The following is an 18374-nucleotide window of genomic DNA, read 5'->3' as shown; positions in this document are numbered from 1 at the left end:
CTTGTTTGTAAAATATTATGCCCAAAACGTCAGCTGTCAACTTTTTGCTTCTGAGCTATGCCACACCAGTAGCTACACCTGGGGAACATAAACACTTCCAAATATTTTGCGCGTTTAAAAAACAAACAAACAAAACAAAACGCAACAGAAAAGACACAAACATCTGCGAATTGTTAAAAACCTGCGCATTGTAAAAACACCCCAACCAACCACCACATACAATCTTTCTGTTGCTTTGAAATTAGAATCACCCTTGGGACAGTGTCGGGAAAAAACCCCATTGATAGTGTGACAATGTGAACCTTTTTCTTCAATATACTCCTAGCAGATCAGAGCTATTCTGTAGCACAGCAGCTGTCTGTTCCAACAGGCAATGGGAGAGGCAGAAAGTCTATGTCCTGGTCTTCTTTCCTCTAGCGTGCAGAATGCAAAGCATTTAATACATCATCTTCCCCCCCCCCCCCCCCAAATCCCCAGAGTGAGAAAGCAGAAGTGAAGGAAAAACAAAAGTCTAATATTTTGTTCTTGAACCGTGTAACTGCAGATATGATCCAACATCATGGAATGAAAAATAATATAAAGCAGAGCGTTCGTGTGCATCAGAAAAATACAATACAAACGTTTTAAGTTTCTCACGAATCCCCTCCCACTGCAAACAAAAACATTGACAAGGTCTTCGGAAAGGCTCCCTTGAGATCTCCGTGCCAGAGAGAAAAGCTCTGTAAGGAGAAGAAAATTCCTCTTGGCTTAAGAGCAGTATATGTAATAATGAGGAGGCCCTGCAGTTGTGGCAACATTTTTTTTTTTAAACTAAGTTAATACATTCTACTGACGTACAGACAACTGTGATGGATCAACGAGACCTTTTTTACATTTCCATACAATGGACAAACTCGTCAAATCTTGCACGCAATAACAGAACCTCTTTTCCAGGAGCCGAGACTGAAAGCAGCACGTAACACTGTTTTAAGTCCTTCCTCACGTCAAACATCTTGACATAATTCACTGAAGGTATCAAAAATATACCCTGTAGACCAATACATCATTTACAATTGCTTTTTCTCACCATTCAGGAAACAATGCACTTCGAGCAATGGAGTCCCTTCAGCTGCAGATTAATGCACCACAATATGGGGAACTTCTTTTGATTACAAGATAAACCAAGGATTTCTCGCTCAGAAGGACTTTTTTGTTGTTGTTAAATGGATCCTTAGTTCCCTCCCCCCCCGGAATTTTTATTTGTTTAAGCTTTTCCGGGGCCTGCTGGGGAAGTTAATCCCATGCAGGGGATGCCTGTAAAAGGAACATCCCAAGCAGCCCAAGAGGAACAAAATGGGGCCCTTTTGATTTTATAATTCAGTGGCGCAGCCTGTGGGCTGATAAATGCATGGAACAACCTGGAGGCTGGGGGAGGGCAGTCTAATCCTATTTCAAGTACTCGATAGCAGGCAACGCGGGTGTGCAGGCAGAGAATACACGCTATATGTGTGCCTAGGCGCACACACATATAGTATATGCACATGCACCCAAGCACGCTCGCTCTCCTCCCAACATGGGTTTCCTCGTTCTCAACGAATCTAAGGAGTAGAACTGGAGCACCAGCTGGTCTCCCCTGAGTAAACAACTAAACAACTGGGATTCAGTGAGCGATTGCATCCTTTGGAGCTTCCTCCCACCTCCCATCAGCTGTTCACAGACTGTATCTCAAGCTCTGAGCTGCTGCGTGAGGACACCAGTGCTGGAAAGAGAACTAGGCTGGGTTCCAGCTGGCTGTCTTAAGGCTTTAGACTGAAGAGGATTCAGAAATTTCCTGATGTGAGAAATCGACCGATTGGAAAAGCGCTGCTCCGGCTTCTTTGCTGACAGCGCCATGGACTGATATGGCCGGAGTTCACCTTGGCCAGCTCGTTACCCACGCGTGTCCACTCTTCTCCTCCCTCTCTTTCGTTCATTCACTGTCTGAGAGCGTTTCGTACTGGGAGCAGAGCAGGGGCTTGGGCTCCTCCTCCCAGGCGTGGTGCTGGCCGATGGAGTTCCCTTGTGGAATGGACGCTGGCGGCGGGGCTGTCACCACGCCGGTTGGAAGCCTCATTGTCAGTGGATTGTATGGAAATGGCGTGGAACCTGAATAGGGGCAGAAGGGAAGGAGAAACTCAGCATGGTCCAAGAGGCGGCCCAGGGTGGGGAATTCACTCACCAGCCCCCTAGTCAGTGTCAGAGAGGCCCCTTGCAATTCAGCACAACTGGCAGGGAAGGGAGGCCCAGGAATGGAAGAGCAGCAGGGCCTGTGGGGTCAAGAGTGAGATGGGGGTCTCCCCAGGTATAATAAGCAGTAACTTCCCTAAGGGGACGACTCAGCTGACGCTGACCAGGGTGTCTGTCTGGGGAGGCAATCTCACCCTCCCACCCCTGGCAGAGGGCAGAGCCAAAGCCCCCAGGGGGCAGCGCTGCGCTACCTGCAGACGAAGGCCTGTCCTCCCAGACTCGACTGGTTAGCGGTGTCCTCCTGTTACAGTCCCCCTCCGAATGAACGGAAGAAACAGACGGTGGTCTCTCTCCGGAGGACAGGCCCGGCGCTGGAGACTTGGCCTTGCGGCTGTTGGGTCTGGCAGCAATCTTTGGCTTCCCTCCTCCTCCTCCTGCAAAGAGAAGCACCCTGCTTTTCAAACTGATCGCTGGAGACACGCACCACATGGCCACGGCCACAAAAGCCACTCGTGATTTTGGGAGCTTGACTGGAGACGCCTTAAAGGAGCCTGATTTTCAAAGGGGGGGTGCTCAGCACCTCCTCAAGGTCTGGCCCCTTTAAGGTGTCTCTGGATAAGTCCCCAATATCACTAGGAGCTTGATCTACGTCTCTTGCATATTCAGAACGGCAGGTGCTGCCTTCAGGTACCACTAGAGGTACAGGACGCTTAGCATCCGCTAACCTTCACGGCAGACGTCTCAGCGGGGAATGGTACAGAACAGCGTTCTCGGCATTTCCCAGCCAGAAATGGGCAGGTTTTCCCATGCTACAAGAGTGCACCGGTATTCAGGGCGTTCTACCAGCAAACTCATATTGACCCTTTGCTAAAAGGCCCAAGGACTTCAAGGCCCTCTGCTGGAACGAAGAAGCTACTGCAGCTGCAACGGACAGGCTCAAAGGGCCAAATACTTCCCTGATTTACCCCCCAAGCCACCCCAGGGCCTTGTCGGCTCCTTGTTGAACTCACCTGCTACCATGAAGCAAGCTGCAGCAGCTTATGTCCGGTCTGGGGGTTGCGCACTTGGACGCACTGAAGGGTCTGGCCCAAGGAGAGGGTTGGCTGATGAAGAGTGTCTGCCTGCTGGCCTGGCCTGGCCTCTTTTCTGCAAGGGACTGGGGAGCGCCTCATTGAACATCTAAAACCCAGTGCCAGGGGCCTTGAGTGACTCAGTAGGACAGGGACTGCGTGTGAGAAGGAACAGGCACCCACATGCTCCTCTTCCCTCTCCACAGACAGCCTGAATGCAGGGCCATCCGGGAGCACAAAGGGGGCAGTTTGCCCTGCCCCCCACACCCATGGAATTTGAGTAGCACTACGACCTGGGGCCCGGGGTTACACCATCACTCACTCAACCCTCACCTGACCGCCCCTGTCCTGATAGAGGGACAGTCAGGCCAAACCTGAGTGGTGCTGTGACCTCATGCACCAGGCCGCAACGCCCGGAGCTGGGCCCAGCCCTGCAGGATGGGAGTCGCTGCTGTGGGGTGAGTGTGGGGTGGGCTCGCTCTCCAACCCCCCCGCCCCGAGTTCCCTTTTACTCCATGGTAATGGCTTTTGGAAGGGTAGGGGCCTCACTTTCAGATTTTGTCCCAGGCTCTCAAAACCTCTGCATGGCCCTGCCTGAAGGGCTCTGTTCTGGTGAATTCCCAGTGGGGACAATGCCAGTGAAGGATAAGCAGCACAGCTCCCTGTTCTCCGTCCCCGCCTAGCCAGGGACGAGGTGTAACTCAATGCTTCTGGAACTAGAGCATCATGTTGACCCATGTGGATGGCAAATCAATTGGTATTTGGGGGAATGACGGGCTCCCCACCCCCTGCTCACATTTCTGATTCTACCCTCCTCCGTGTGTCCTAGTGGCATGGGGAGATTCGTGGGAATGGCCGTCGCCAGAGCTGTACAATGGCCCAACCCTGAAGCCAGGGGCAATTCCTTGCATTTCACCTGCTGCACAGGCTTACAAGCCATGTTCTCACATCCTGGGATGCCCGATTTGTGGCATGGGGCAGGAGGAGCAGTGGGTCTATGTCTTCTGGCCTCAGCAGGGATGCTCCCCACTCCGGATTTCCAAGGGTTCTGCCTTATCCCACCATTCTCAGCTGCCTTGAGGCTTCCCTCCCATTCCAAATGCCTCCCTCTGTTGTCCCCTGACACAGCATCTCTCCCCAGCCATGGCTGTTTTGGGGACTGCCATTCGCACCGCTCCACCAGCGAGCCAGGCTGTCTTCCAGAGCAGAGCGACAGATCCAGCGCCAGGCCTTCGCAGTGGCTGAATGGTGGGCAGGCAACACTGACAGCTAAAGGAATGCCTGGAGCCGATCTACAACTGTGGTTAACCATCAACCCAGCCGAGGGGATCACACAGCCCTGCCCCCGGAGCTAGGGACACCTGGGCTGGAGGGGAATGGAAAACTTTGTGCTTCTCTACCTCCAGTGCCCCAAACGTCCCTTCCCTGATTCCCGCACTGGGATGTGTGTGTTTTAAAGCACTATTTTTATTCAGGGGGCACATATCTACCAAGAGGAGCATGGATTTCTCACTGGGTGAGTATCTCTTTTGGGGCCATACAATCTCAGGCCCTGATTCAGCAAAGCACTCAAGCACTCAAGGACTTGATTTCAATCAAGTGCTTTAACTGAAGCAGAGGACGCCTTAAGCAAATTTAAATGCTTTGCTCAGCAGGGAGGCTTAAAGGCCTTGCTGAATCAGGATCCTCGCTCGGGCTTGGGATTTGTTTGAAATGCACATTTCTCTGCAGTGTCTTTCCGTTCAGGGTCTTTTTTTTTAAATAAACCTTGACATCATAAGAAGAAAAGGAGATTAAACAAGGAAAAGAGCCCGGTCAGTGTTTTAGAGAAAAAGCAACAGCCCCTTTCAGGCTACGACATGAACGTAAAAGATTCCAGGATTAATCAGCAAATTCACAAAGCTCGAAGGGAAAACACAAAACAAAGAGGATAAAAAAAAAAAGAATGAACAACACTGAGAAACGGCGAAGGTGGAAAGGGCTGCAGACCTGGCAAGGAGCGCATGTCGTCATTCCGTCCGTCAGCAGCGGTTATGGGCATAGCAGCGGGCACGCTTGCACTGGCATTCAGAGAGTTAAAAGCATTGGCATTGGCACTGAGAGGCGAGCGCTCTTCCCACTGCTCGTCATATTTACCCATTAGGGCCTTCCTAATTATTGCCTCCAACCCCATGTTGGTACTGGAATTTTCTTGAACCGACTGGCTTCTACAACTGATTAGCCCTGGGAGATACGGAAAGGGGAAGGAGAGGTGAGGGGTGGGAGATGGGTTGGGGGGAAACCAAATAAGAAGAAAGATGGGGGGGGGGGGGGAGAAAGGAGACAAGGGAGAAGGGAAGAAACAAACAGTCAGCACATTCTTGCAAAGCAACAAAATTTGTCATATTGTTTTTAAGCTCTGCAGTGCACTCCGTCCCCCCGCCCCGCCCCAGGGCTTGGGGGGGTGGGGAGTTAGAAAACTACTTGCTGAGTGAGGAAGAATCTGGGGATGGGAGTGATTTAAAAAAAAAAAAAATGTCAATGGAGACCCCGATGCCTCAATAGCTGAGGAGTGACAGGCTGCAGGGCATGGATCCTGAGCTTGGCAGTGCCTCGTGGGCACACGGCCCAGCAACGACCTGCCGGGGAATTGTCCTAGCTCTCCTGTGGAGTTGTTCTCTACTGGGTCTGGTGGGGGGGAAGGCCAAGAGGAGAGAATCCTTCCCCGTGCTGATTAATTCCTTCCCAGCCCCCTGCACCATCTGTAGTCCGGACTCCACCGCCCACGGGGCCCAGACCCCCACATCTACAGGTCAAATGTCATTAGGAAACAGGATGCAGAAAACGCAGTGATGTGTCTGAGTGCTTGTGAGTCATCAGAAGCCATGCAGTTATGGTGCAGCGCCGCACAGGGACCGTAGGGCACTCGCTCAGCCATGGGACCATCATTCCCAATGCGTCGGTTACAGGAAACGAGCAAGGGCAAAACTTACAGAGTCAAAATACAGGCAAGAAAATAAAATGCCGTGTTTCCTTAATCCCCACTTTGGTGCCTGCAGCCCCCTCTCCTGCCCGCAGAGCAATTCTCCTCTCTCAATAGGAATGCTGCAGCCATGGTGCCCCCTCCTTGTATCTGATACAGGGGAGCGTGCACTCCCCCTGCGAACGGGCAGCATCCCCGCCCAGCTCCCAGCACACACGCTCTGGGCTAGTGTCCCAAACACTCCCGAGGGTTTGCCCTTCTCCTTCGCTCAGCCCCGCAGAACAACCCTTAACCACAGGCTTTTCCCTGCAACACTTCCCAGCTCACACCCAAGCTCCCGCTGACACAGACAAGGACACGCAACCCCCTGCCCCCAATGCGCCTAGCTCACAGCTAAAGGGATCCACCTGGTTCGGCTGCCGGCGTGAGTCAGCTTAACCACTGTGCAGGGTCAAAAATGGGCTCTTTGGTCACCGCCTCCCTCCCCCAATACTAACTCTTACTGGGAAGCTTTTCTAAGGCAGATAACACCATTGCCAGCAGCCTCTGCCGTGCAGATACCACAGAAACTTGGGGCTTACGGAGCTCTTGGATCAAACAAAAAAAGGTGGGAACGCCCAGTGGGCATGGGCCTAGCTCCCCAGCATAGAGCGGGGTGGGGGGAGAACCCATGGCTGATGCCGGCCTTTCGACCGAACGGTGGGGTCTGGGGACAGTGCAGGTCCCTGGGAAGTTTAACCATTTCTAGGCATTCTGCAAAAAGACCAGTCCCGGCGTAAAGCCACTGAAGTTCATGTTCTTAGAGCGGGGACTCCGCTAGGAGGGCTGTAGGTTTTGGTTTGATACAGAAAGCAAACAAACAGGATACGCTAGCTCGGTCTGTCTGACTCATGAAGCGTGCTACATAGTGCGGCATGTGTATACAGCGCACTTCAGCTGAGGGGTGCAGAGTGCACTCCAGCTAAGAAGGAAGCCCCCCCAACTCCCTTGGGAAGCAGGCCCTGCTGTACCCATTGCACAGAAGGGGAAACGGAGGCCCTGTGAGGTGAAGCGACTTGCCAAGGTCACCCAGCAAGCCAGTGGCAGAGCTGGGACAAGCCCTGACTGCTGCTCCCCGTCCTATTCCAGCCCCTGTAACTCCGGTGCTGTTCTCGGCCCTATCAATGCCGAATCCCTTTTGGAAACGCTCTCCGCGGGGCCTCAATAAAATCCTGCAGCGTTTTCCACAGGTTATTTATACACTGTGTGGAAAAAGAAGCCTCTGGAGATGAAGGGCGGAGAGCAGCCCTGCTCCAGTAGCCTCTGACGTCTGAAAAGACACACATCTGAGCTGGGAAGGGCAAGCCTGTTACAGAAGCAGCTCAGGGGCTGCAAATGAAACCGGAGCCTGCGCCCCCAGGGGTGGCCTGAGGAAAGGCAGGCCAGCATTTGAGAAGCGGATTCCCCTCAGCTGCAGGGGGAGGATTCTGGGAACCCCCTGGAGCTGTTTTTTCTCTCAGTGGGGAGGGAAGAGGCCTCACTGTCCAGGGCTGCTGGGCTCCCCTGTTGCTATGCAGCGTAACAGGGACACTGGCACCGGCCTTGACTCTTCGTGTGGTGCTGGAGTGGGGAGGAGCAGCAGCTCCTGGCAGCTTGAATGTCTCCTTTAATGCTGAAGAGCTTGGAGACACAGAGAGAGAGAGAGAGAGAGAGAGAGACGCAGAGCTAGGAGTCACGGACTCGGCTCTTTGGAGCCCTGCAGTGCGCTCCCGTATGGAAGTACGGTCCCTCCACTTCCAGAACCACTGTCCTGCAGGAAGGGAGCAAAGGTCTTTTTCGCACAGGAGCTCATTGTCACTCAACGGCAAACGGCTGTGGGGCAGGTAGAACTTTAGGGCTCTGGGCCTGCGGCGATTCCTACGCTCTTCTTTCCCAAATAGAGCTCCTGGAGGCAAAGGTGACTACTGCCTCTAAAAAGTCAAGGCCGTCCCCTCTCAGTAACAAGGTGGGACCTCTGTTCCCACGACAGCATCCCACAGGGAAATTTCTGCTGGCCCACCTGGGTGGATGCAGTGTTGTCATCCTCTGAACCTGGCCAGCCCCATTCACTCCTCATCCCCCGGGCAGGCTCGGCTCTCAACGGCGGAACTGTGTGCCATGCTCTGCAGAACCACAATGCCCCCGCAGCATGTGGTGTGACCTTCTGGTCCTGCTCTGCTGAGTTGCCATCCTCCCTTCATTTAAGACTATCTGCAGCAGGGCCGGCCCCGGGGGGAGGGCGGCGAGCCCCAGCCGGGGCTCCGCTCTCCCCCCGGCGGCCAGGGGGAGGGCGCCGGGGGGGAGGGCGGCCGGAGCCCTGGGAGGAGGGCGGAGAGCCCGGCCGGGGCTCCGCTCTCCCCGGCGGCTGGAGCCGGAGCACCGCGCCGCCCCCCTCCAGGTGCCGCCCCAAGCACAAGCTTGGTGGGCTGGTGCCTGGAGCCGGCCCTGATCCGCAGCCATTCCCCTTTCCCCATCAGGTCTCAGTCCCGGAGTTCTTGGGGCACTGCACTGTCCTTGTGCCTGTCATTTAGACAGGAAGCTCTTCAGGACATGGACGGTCTTTACTTTTGTGGAGCGTACAGCGCCTTGCACAATGCCAGGCCTAACCAAGTATTAACTTGGCACAGCATATGCAGCTGATATTGTTACTGATCTAGGCTTTAAGCCTGAAGGCCCCTTAGTTTCAGAGTAATGTTTTTTTGTACATATAGGAACCAACATCTGAGCCTGTCTTCTCTCTCTCTCCCCCACCCTCTGGGCTCAGATGGTCATTGCTTTGTCCGGCATGTGTCCCTTCAGCAAGTATTAACAAATCAGTGTGCCTGATGTAGTGTCCCCTGGATAAAACCTGGGACATCACCCCGCCCAACCAGCCACTCAATGGTTTAGACACGTGGGGACTTTCTGCTTTCAGCAAGACACACATCTGGGAAAATCAAACAAGAAGTCTGCTGGGAACGGTGGGCAGCTTCTCCCGAGTTTTGGGCTGGGATTGTAGCACCGTTCAAAGACCTGAATTCTGCTGCCAACACCAGATGGGACCAGCATGATCATCTAGTCTGACCTCCCGCCTAGCACATGCCAGAGAACCTCACCCACTGATCCATGCATCCAGCCCATCACGTGTGGTTGAGCTAAAGCGTACTGTTCCCTCTCCCTCTGATTCTAGCTCCAGCCTTCCCGTTTGCCAGCTCACGCTCCTACATGAACACTGGCTCTGTCACCTCACACCTCTTCACGGCGGCAGAGTCTGTCCCTTATGCTGCCGGCCCTCTGCCAGTAAGAGTCCATTTAAAGATACTGCTTCCCTACAGCATCCTCCCTGCTGGCGTCACATGGTTTCTTCCCAATCCAACAGATCCCAGGCCAAAGCCCTGCCGGATCTAAGTTTTTATGTCTCCTCAAATTCTGACAACCTGGAGGCTTTAAAAGGACTAGGCCTTTGTAGCCTGCAGCCCAACAGAGCAGCTTCCAAAGCAGGGAAGGGCCGTAGGCACATATTCTCCCGCCTCCAATCTTTCCCACCAGGAATATACTGTATCTTATTTCAATAAACGACACCGGAACCCGCTGAACCTCCTCTTCTCAGGCTGTGAATTCAGTGTGGCGTGTGGCAGAGTATGACATACGATAAAGATCTATCAGGACTGTTACCTGCTCCAGTAATTGCTGGCATGTTGAAAATCTCTGTCCCAGGCTGTCCAACATCTGGAGGAAGACAAAGAAGTCCCTCAGTATGAACTGCAGCGCACAACGGTTAACTCCTAGGGGAGCTTTTCCTTCCTAACACTTCCTCAACCCCAGAGGATCATGGGACATGCAGTTTGAGTCCTGGCACCTACATTACATTACCCACACTGACAAAATCCCAGGCCAAGTTCAAGTTGTGGGTGGGTGGGGCGAGGAATGATGGTTTGGGACTAGGAAGTATTCTCTCTGTTTTTAAAGCAACGCTACCCCCAGACACGCAACTCCAAGATAATGAGCAAGCCCTGGCCATGCCAATCAACATCAGAGGTTCTCCAAGTATGGCCCATGGATCATCAGTGGCCTGTAAAGCCCTTCCAGGTAGCCTGACAGGCAAGGAGTGGCGGTTTGGGAAGTTAGATGCATGGGAGAACGCTGCTCTCACCAAGTGGACCAGAGATGGCAACAGAGAACCACGGGTACAGGTCTAAACCTACTGGCATTAATGCAGCACAGCTCCAGAGAGTCATGTTGATGTCCACAAGTGCACTCCTGTCTCCCTCCACCCCGAGATCCTGCCCTCTGGGAGGTTAAGCTGGGGTACAAAACCCAGAGCTTTCTCGAGGCATTTTCAAAGGCTCAATCCCCTATTCCCAAAGAAGAGTTTTTGTTCATGCATTCAGCGAGGGGGAAATACTAAGTCAATATTTTCCCTCTTAGCTGAGCTATTTGACTTGGGTATCGCTTTCCTTAGAATAACAGCAGTTCTCATCAAACACAAGGCGTTTCCTATTTCTGTATATTTCCCCCCGATAAGGAAACGAGTGGGAGGTCAACCATGCATCCCCCAAGGAACCTAACAACGTGGTTGGATTATGGTAACAGCATACACAGGACGAGACAGCTCGGGCCTTCTTATCCAACGCAGCTGTTACAAGATGGATTCAAATTGAATTAGTATTGACTGTATAATGCCGAGCTAAATTAAATTATGATCCTATCTACTCTATTAGCGGCTAATGAAGGAATGGGATGAATTTCGACTACAAGTCAGGCTGGGTGTTTTTTCGGAGCTGTACCAATATTGATGTCGGGTCTGACAGATACATCTTCAGGAGGCAGAATTCAGGCTGGCTGGACAGTCATTAAAAACGTCAATAGCTCTTAAGACTCCTCTATTCTTCACTTGTTAGTTAGTTCCTAGTCGTTCAGTGCCGGTGAGTGGTGCTGGACCGACAGCCCCAGAGAAAGGACAGGCTTCGGAGAGGCACCTCATAGAGCCCGGCTAGCTGCCGGCACTACCAATGCGGCTTGCAGTGGCAGAGGGGTATATTTGACATAAATGGCCATCACAATACAGGGCCATGACCCATCCTTAAGGCCCCCAAGTCACCTGCCTCTCTATCTCTTTTCCCCATCAGCAGATCTCCCCGCCCCATTCCTCTCTCTGACAGATCTGTGCAGTGGGAAGACACTGAACTAAGACGGTTCACAACACGCCCGGCCGCACACAGGCACGGTACTTGTATGCAGGTGAGGCACAGGATGTGCTTACGCATCTGTATTTAACAATACGCCACTGCATGGATGGGATAAGAGCATGGGGCTGCAAATTCTCATCCCCATACGAAACTGGCTTCATACTGCTCAAGTCTGGGAGGTGGGCTCCTGTCCCTTTAAATCATGTCAGAAAGAAGGCTACTTTGGAATTCCCTCTCCCTTCTTTGGTTTTCAAGGCGCCTTCATCCTACCCCGCTCCCTCCGGCAGCTGCTGCGTGAAAGCCCCAGCCTGGAAGCCTTACTGTACTCCGTTTCGCTCCTGTTGGTCGTGCCGAGCTTTTTGATGATCTCCTGCTTCTTGGATTTCACCATGGCGGAGTTGCTCTCGGTCAGTTTGCTGAAGAAGGCTGGGGGCTGGGTGTTGTTTCCTGGGGATTTGGAACCCATTCTGTGAAGCAAAAGGCGATCAGCAATGGCTGCAGAGGGCCCACTCTACACCCTTCTGTCTATAGAGCCCCTATCCCATTAGCCACCCGATGCTTTGAACCAGCCCTCAGGCCATCCAGATATTGGGGGCTTTCTAGCTTAGACTTAGGAGTCAGATTGTCTTCAATTTGAGACTGATCAAAGGCCCCTAAATACAGTGTGGCTTATTCCCCCAGGAGGTCCAGACCACAAAACATCTCTTGGCTGGAAGAGAAACACTTCTGGCCTAGTTCTTCTTACCCTAGAATCAAGGGCCCCAACAAAATTCTCCTCTGGGCCCCGAAATCCCCTACCCTGGAAGTGAATTCTTTCTGCTCAGCCAAACACCGGAGCAGAAAGATTACCTGGTAAGGCACCTTGGGAGAGACTGAGGACTAGGGCAGGGGATCTCTGAGCTGCCAGGACAGGCTGGCCCTGAGCTGCAGGAAAGAATTGGAAGGAGTCAGGACACCTGGGTTCCACTCCTGACACTGCCTCTGTGTGTGACCTTGGGGAAAGTCACTCAGCCTCCGTCTACCCAGGGCCAGCTCCAGGCACCAGCCTACCAGGCATGTGCTTGGGGCGGCACCTGGAGGGGGGCGGCGCTCAGGCCCGAGAGCGGGGCCGCGACTGGGCTCGCCGCTCTCCCCGCGGCGCTCCGGCCGGCGAGAGTGGGGCCGCCCTCCCCCCGGCGCTCCGGCCGGTCGGGGAGAGCGGGGCCCGTGGCGGGCTCGCCGCCCTCCCCCATCCCCGGCGCTCCTGCCGCCGGGGAGAGCGGGCCCGCGGCCGGGCGCTCCGCCCTCCTCGTGGCGCTCCGGCCGGTCGGGGAGAGCGGAGCCACGGCGGGCTCGCCGCCCTCCCCTGCTGCGCTCCCCGCCGGGGGGGTGGGGTGGGTGGGTGGGGGTACGGCGGGAGGCTTTTTTGCCTGGGGCAGCAAAAAAGCCAGAGCCGGCCCTGCGTCTACCACCCTGCAGCAGGGGTCAAATACTTTGCGCAGAGGGGTTGGGAGAGTTAACGAACTATGCTTGGACAGCCACAGATGGGAGGCAAAGCGCTGCCCCCAGGCGCTGGCAGTCAGAGGGGAGGACTTCGGGAAGAGGTTGCAAAGCGAGTTAATCCGTCACCCCTGTTCTTTGGTGGCATATCCAACCCCAACAGCAATACAAATGAAGAAAGCTGGCAGTCAGCTCAGGCAGCCACTCCAGGCCGGACCCAGAGCGCTCAAGGGCAGGCAGCATAGAGTGACAACAGGTTACCATTGGAGGGTAAAGGTCTGTGCTCCCAGCTCTGCCCCCAAAGCGCTCAGAGTAGAACGCTCAGGGGAAGGAAGACCCCAGAGTATTGCTTTTGTGCTGTAACCCCCGGCCAGGCAGGAAGAGTCCACATTCCCCATCTCCTGTGGTTACCTCTGCTCTGACTGTTCTCCCTCTCGGTACAAGATTGGGTACGAGGTGCTCCTTGTGTGCTCCGGCTCTCCCATGCCGTCTGGTGGCGAGACAGGCTCGATGCAGTCATCTGGTGCACTCCCCGCAGATGCTTTGCTCTGCTCAGGAGATCTGAGGATGGTGTAGTGAGATGCTGTTATTCCATTACAATGCTCTTAACCACTGCACAGAGGGATTAAAACCCTTCTGCAAACTGGAGTGTCATGGAGAAGGGGGAAACCAACCACCCAAGCCCTTAATGTTACCCTTAAGTTGCACGTTTTTGTCGCTTTGTGTGTTTCTGAACTACACACCTATATCGTAAGGATTAAATTTAGACAGGCCCCAAAGCTGTAGCCAACTCGTATGTAATCCTGCAATTGGCCCTAATATAGTTACACTGCAGAAACAGAGGAACTAACCCTGAGACTTTGTGGCTCAGATCAAGTGTCCTATCAGTACATCCTCTACCCGGGGCGATGTCCTGCATTTGCAATGAGCGGGGCCTCATCTAAACTCCTCTAGAAAGTGTCAATCAAAGCTATGACATTACGGAGAATTAACCCTTCGAAGGTATGGACCTGCAGAGTCCAGAGAGTTCGTGTTCTCTTGCTGCAGTGTTAACACATTGTGACAGTCTCTAGGAGCACAGAGGACACTCCTACACCCTCCGAAAGCACTAATATGGCTGGCTGGCAAGTACAAGGGCTCAAAACTCCACCAATCACCAGGGACAAAGATGAGCAGGAGCCGTCAGGAACTTTCTCTAGGGGTTTTGTTGTTGTTATTTTCTCCTTGGTTTTATTTTTAGTACTGAGCACGTTGTTTCCTCTTGCAACCAACAGGGGGCAGATTCTAGCACCCTGCAGAGGAAATGCAGGGCTCTGCTCCCGAGTTACCCTAATATCCAGAGCTAGAAAGCTGCTATTTCTGGCTGCTCATGCTGGCAGGTGAGTCCACTTAGCCCTAGTCTGGGCTATCTGGGAGAGCGGAGAGTGTCTCTGGGGCAGAGGGAACTAGGTGCAGGGAGAGACGGGTCCTGCAGGGATGAATTAAAATCTCTGCGTGGCCGGGGCAAGCTGCATTAGCCGGTTGATGTGAACCCTACCGGGGGTGCCTGGAACTCCCGGTGACCAGCTAAGCCGCGTTAAAACTACAACGTGCCCTGTCTCCACCGGGAAGTGTGCCTGTGTTCGTTCCCACATGTTCCGAACGCTCCCTTTCCCCCTGGTGCAGAGACCGCTGAAGAGAGTGAGCATGAGCCATAGCTCATAGCTATCCCGATCTGATGCTGAGCTCACCTCTTGTCTCCCTCGCTCTGCGGGGAGATTCTGGAGGCCGGAGCATGCTCCTGCGGCTGGATGTAAGCCTCACTGGGCGTCCTTCGCAGGTCCAGCACGGGACATGTGGCCCCAGGGAAGGAGTACACCGGGGTCTGGAGGTGGGAGTTGAGCTGCTGAGGATGATGGCGCGTGTAGTCTTGTGTGATAACCTCCTAGAAGAAGCAACGCCTTGAGTCAGCACTTCTGTCTGCGACCCTTCACTGGGCTGTAGTTTATGTGGCAGGGATGGGAGGGCACCCTCTGGCGCTGAGCCCTAGTTATTTCTCCCCTCCTAGTTTTGTTGGCTGGTCCTTATAGGCAGGAGGACGGGAAGCAGCCTTCTCCCCTGGGCTTCTCTGCAGCACTCTGCTGCCTCCAAAAGCAAAAGGCCAGAGGGGTTGCCGCAGAGCGAGGTGACCTGCTACCACCACCACCACCCCGGGTCTGCCACCAGGGCTCCTGACTCCACTCCTGGCCCATTCTCCGCTGACCCCAGTGGAGACGCCCCAGAACAACCCCTGGACGGGAAGAGGAGAGAGAGGCTGATTACGCTGATGTGCTGAGCCAGCGTGACCACCCGCTGCTGGTGGCCTTTGATGTTCTGGGACGACTGCAGCAGCTGGCATGGGGATTGCTGGCCTTCGGGCAACTGGCGCAGGTGCTGCATGTGCGCTGCTTCTGCTGCAGAGAGCTTCAGGGAGGCTGTGAAAGGAAAGAACCAGTCATGACAACCCAGGGCAATCACACAGCGCCTCCGCCTACCCAGCACAGGCCCTCTGTTCTGCCCTTCCGCTCTTCAATCAAACTGTTTTTTTAAACTATGCTACTTACTTGTTATGAAAGAAGCCAGAGACGCCGCTCCAGGAAATTTGGTTTAGGGGTTACAGCAAGGAACTGGGAGTCAGGAGACCTGGGCTCTATCCCCCACTCTGCCAGTGACTAGCTGTGCAACTCTGGACAAGTCACTTAAGCTCTCTGTGCCTCTGTTTCCCCATCTTTAAAATGGGGCTGATAATATTTATTAATCAGGCGGGGCACTGAGGTTCTCCCGGGTAATTAATTAATGAATATTTATGGAGTGCTCTGGAAAGCTCCCATGAAAAGCGCTATCCCCCGGGCATGTAAAGCAGCTGCCGTTAGCTAATATACTAACGAGACATTCCTTGGCAGAGCCGCAGTTCCCTGTACCAGTCTGCTGTCAGGAACTGCCAATGGGAGGCTGATAAGCCCATGGCGCGCTAAGGTTATTCTTCAAACGCTGGTGGCAGCTCCAGCAAAACATGCCCAGCCAGGCGCAAACGGAGATCGATGGGCCCTCAGCTACCAACACATCCCACCCTCCTTCTAAGCCTCTCCTGCCTCCCCGCACATTTCCTCCTCCCTCTCAGCCTGTCATCTGTGCGCCTCACCCCAGCCCAGAAGGGAATGAGCACTTCCCTGCAGCACGGCCAGCCAACGCCCATTCCCTGCTCCCTGCCTTTAGCTCTTCCCTGCACTGCCTGTCATCACGCACTGGCGCCAGCCTGGCAGCGTTATTGCTCACACTGGGTATCCCAGAGGCCCTATCAGGGCCCCCTTGTCCTAGGTGCTTGTACACATGCCGTGTGAACGAGAGTCCCTGCCCTGAAGAGCTCACCATCTAAATGGAGAGGGCAGAGGAAGGGGGGGACGGGGACGGGACGAGAGAGTGACCCAGCCAAGGTCTCAGGGGAAGCCCATGGTGGAGCCAGGAACTGAACCCAGATCTCCTGAGCCCCCATCCAGAGTGTCAGTGGCAAGGCCAACCTCCTTCTCAAGGACACGGACGGATCTTTGCAAGGCAGAAGCTTCCTGATGGGTCCCTCCATTCATCTTGCCACCACCAGCCTCTGTTCCCTGAATCTGCCCACCGCTAAGACAACCGTAGTCCCAGGGGGAGATTTCAGGGAACGCAGGTTGGTGCGGACACAGCCCACTGTGCGGGGGAAGAGGGAAATTCCTCACCCACAAAGGGGAAGGGGACAGAGCCTCACATATTTTGCCTGGCAGCCTTCGACTGGGCTGTGGGCTGGAACGTCAGCAGTGCAGATCTGCCATGTCAGATCTGCCTCGGCCGGCTCAGGCGGCAGCAGCCCCGGCAGCCCCTCACCTTGCTGTTTTTGTCTCACGTTGTGCTCCCCGTGCCCTTTCTCCACATCCGGCAGCACCTTTGCCCCTTTCTCGTGGGATACGCTGGGTGAGCTCGCCGGGCTTACTGCTTCAACGCCATCAGGGCTGTAGCCTCCGTGGAACCCTGGGGAAATGGAAGCAAGGGCCTTTATATTGTGAGTTTCCTTCGTTGCGATTAACCCTACCTGTCCTGCGACCGCTGCTGCACTGAGATCTTCAGCATCAGCAAAGAAGTGACAGAAATAACCAGAGACCTTGCATCTAAAGCTGCAGGACATACCCGCCTCGATGCAGCTTCTACAGCCCTTCTTAGTATGCCAGGGGGCATTAAGGGCGACTGTAGCTTGGGCATGCATACTCTGCTAGGTTTAATCTAGCTACCATGGGTAATAAAAGCAATGAAGTTGCAGTGGCATGGACCCCAGTACAGGCTGGCTGCCCAAGAACATCCCCAGGGTCCCCAGCAGGTTTATATTTGGGTGGCTAGCCCATGCTGAAGCCCGTATCACTGCATCTATGCTCAGTTACCTGTGCTAGACAGATTAAAGCTAGAGTGGGGGTGCCTACCCGTGCTATCATGACACCTTCACGTGCAGTGTAGATATAGCCCCAGGTGCATCGAACAGTATCAGTATCGTAAGAACCACCAGCTGACAATCAGCAAGGAAACACACAGAGAGACACAGACAGCCACATTTGCTGCTTTTCAATTACAATGAAAAAAACAACATCACATTTTCCTGCAGAGCTGGAAACCCAAACACAACAGCTCAAGGCAGTGAACCTGACCGGCCTGGATTCACACCTCCCACACCAGGGAAACGCAAACAAACAGATAAAAGCCACATACACAGTGAAAAGTAAATGATTGTTGTGGTTGGGTGTTGGGTTTTAACTATTCTAGGTGGCATTTTCCCTGGTAGATCTCAAAGGAAAGCCAGTATCACACCACTGCCAACCTCAACCGGTCAAAAATTGTGAGACAGGCCACCCCAAAACTGAGAGATTGAAGCCACGAGATTAAACAAAAATACTAATAACGGTTGGGTTTTTATTATTTTCCTTCGGGTTTCTGAGCCTTTGAGGTGCACGCAGGTCACATTTTCAAGCTTTTATCTGCTACTATAGGGTGAGAAACTCACTCTTTTTTTTTTTTTTTAAATGAAAGTTGAGATTCTCCAGGAGCTGGAGTGTAAAATGAAACGTGATAAAACCCTGAGAGTCGGCAACACTGCATCGTCATTATCCCCGTCTTACAGGCAGGGGGATAGAGACGCGGAAAGGTGGCGTGACTTCCACAAGATCACAGGACAGATCGAGAGCAGAGCCAGGAAGAGGACTAAGGTGTCCTGAGTCCCAACCTTGCGCCCTGCCCTCTGGAAACACTGCCTCTCTGGCTAAGGAATTTCACGCACTTTTTGATATGCCTTTAACTTCCTAAAGCCGAGTTCCCAGGAGTTATCAATGGAGACAAATCACACTGTTCCCTCCTGGCTCTGCGAGACCCATGTGTATTCCACCAAGGGCTTCCTTGTCACCAGCGCATTCTCTCTGGGAGCCAGTCACAGCTGGT

At 53.8% G+C, this 18374-nt stretch overlaps 1 protein-coding gene across 1 annotated transcript in view; it reads right to left on the bottom strand.

The window, feature by feature from the left end:
* Positions 1–405: 405 nt before the first annotated feature.
* The window catches only part of NCOR2 (nuclear receptor corepressor 2), a 290178-nt gene continuing 272209 nt past the window's right edge, over positions 406–18374 (bottom strand). Inside the window, exons 38-46 of the mRNA XM_065417750.1 lie at positions 16782–16925; positions 15204–15355; positions 14633–14826; positions 13314–13463; positions 11745–11890; positions 9910–9963; positions 5412–5498; positions 2457–2639; positions 406–2124 (exon numbers count right to left, since the gene is read on the bottom strand). Of these exons, the coding sequence (XP_065273822.1) occupies positions 1949–2124; positions 2457–2639; positions 5412–5498; positions 9910–9963; positions 11745–11890; positions 13314–13463; positions 14633–14826; positions 15204–15355; positions 16782–16925 (1286 nt within the window). The 3' untranslated portion in view covers positions 406–1948. The remainder of the gene's footprint in view (positions 2125–2456; positions 2640–5411; positions 5499–9909; positions 9964–11744; positions 11891–13313; positions 13464–14632; positions 14827–15203; positions 15356–16781; positions 16926–18374) is intronic.

The sequence above is a fragment of the Emys orbicularis genome, chromosome 16 (genome assembly GCF_028017835.1).
Source record: "Emys orbicularis isolate rEmyOrb1 chromosome 16, rEmyOrb1.hap1, whole genome shotgun sequence".
In the NCBI taxonomy this organism is placed as follows: Eukaryota; Metazoa; Chordata; order Testudines; family Emydidae; genus Emys; species Emys orbicularis.
This window is presented reverse-complemented; position numbering and strand designations above follow the sequence as displayed.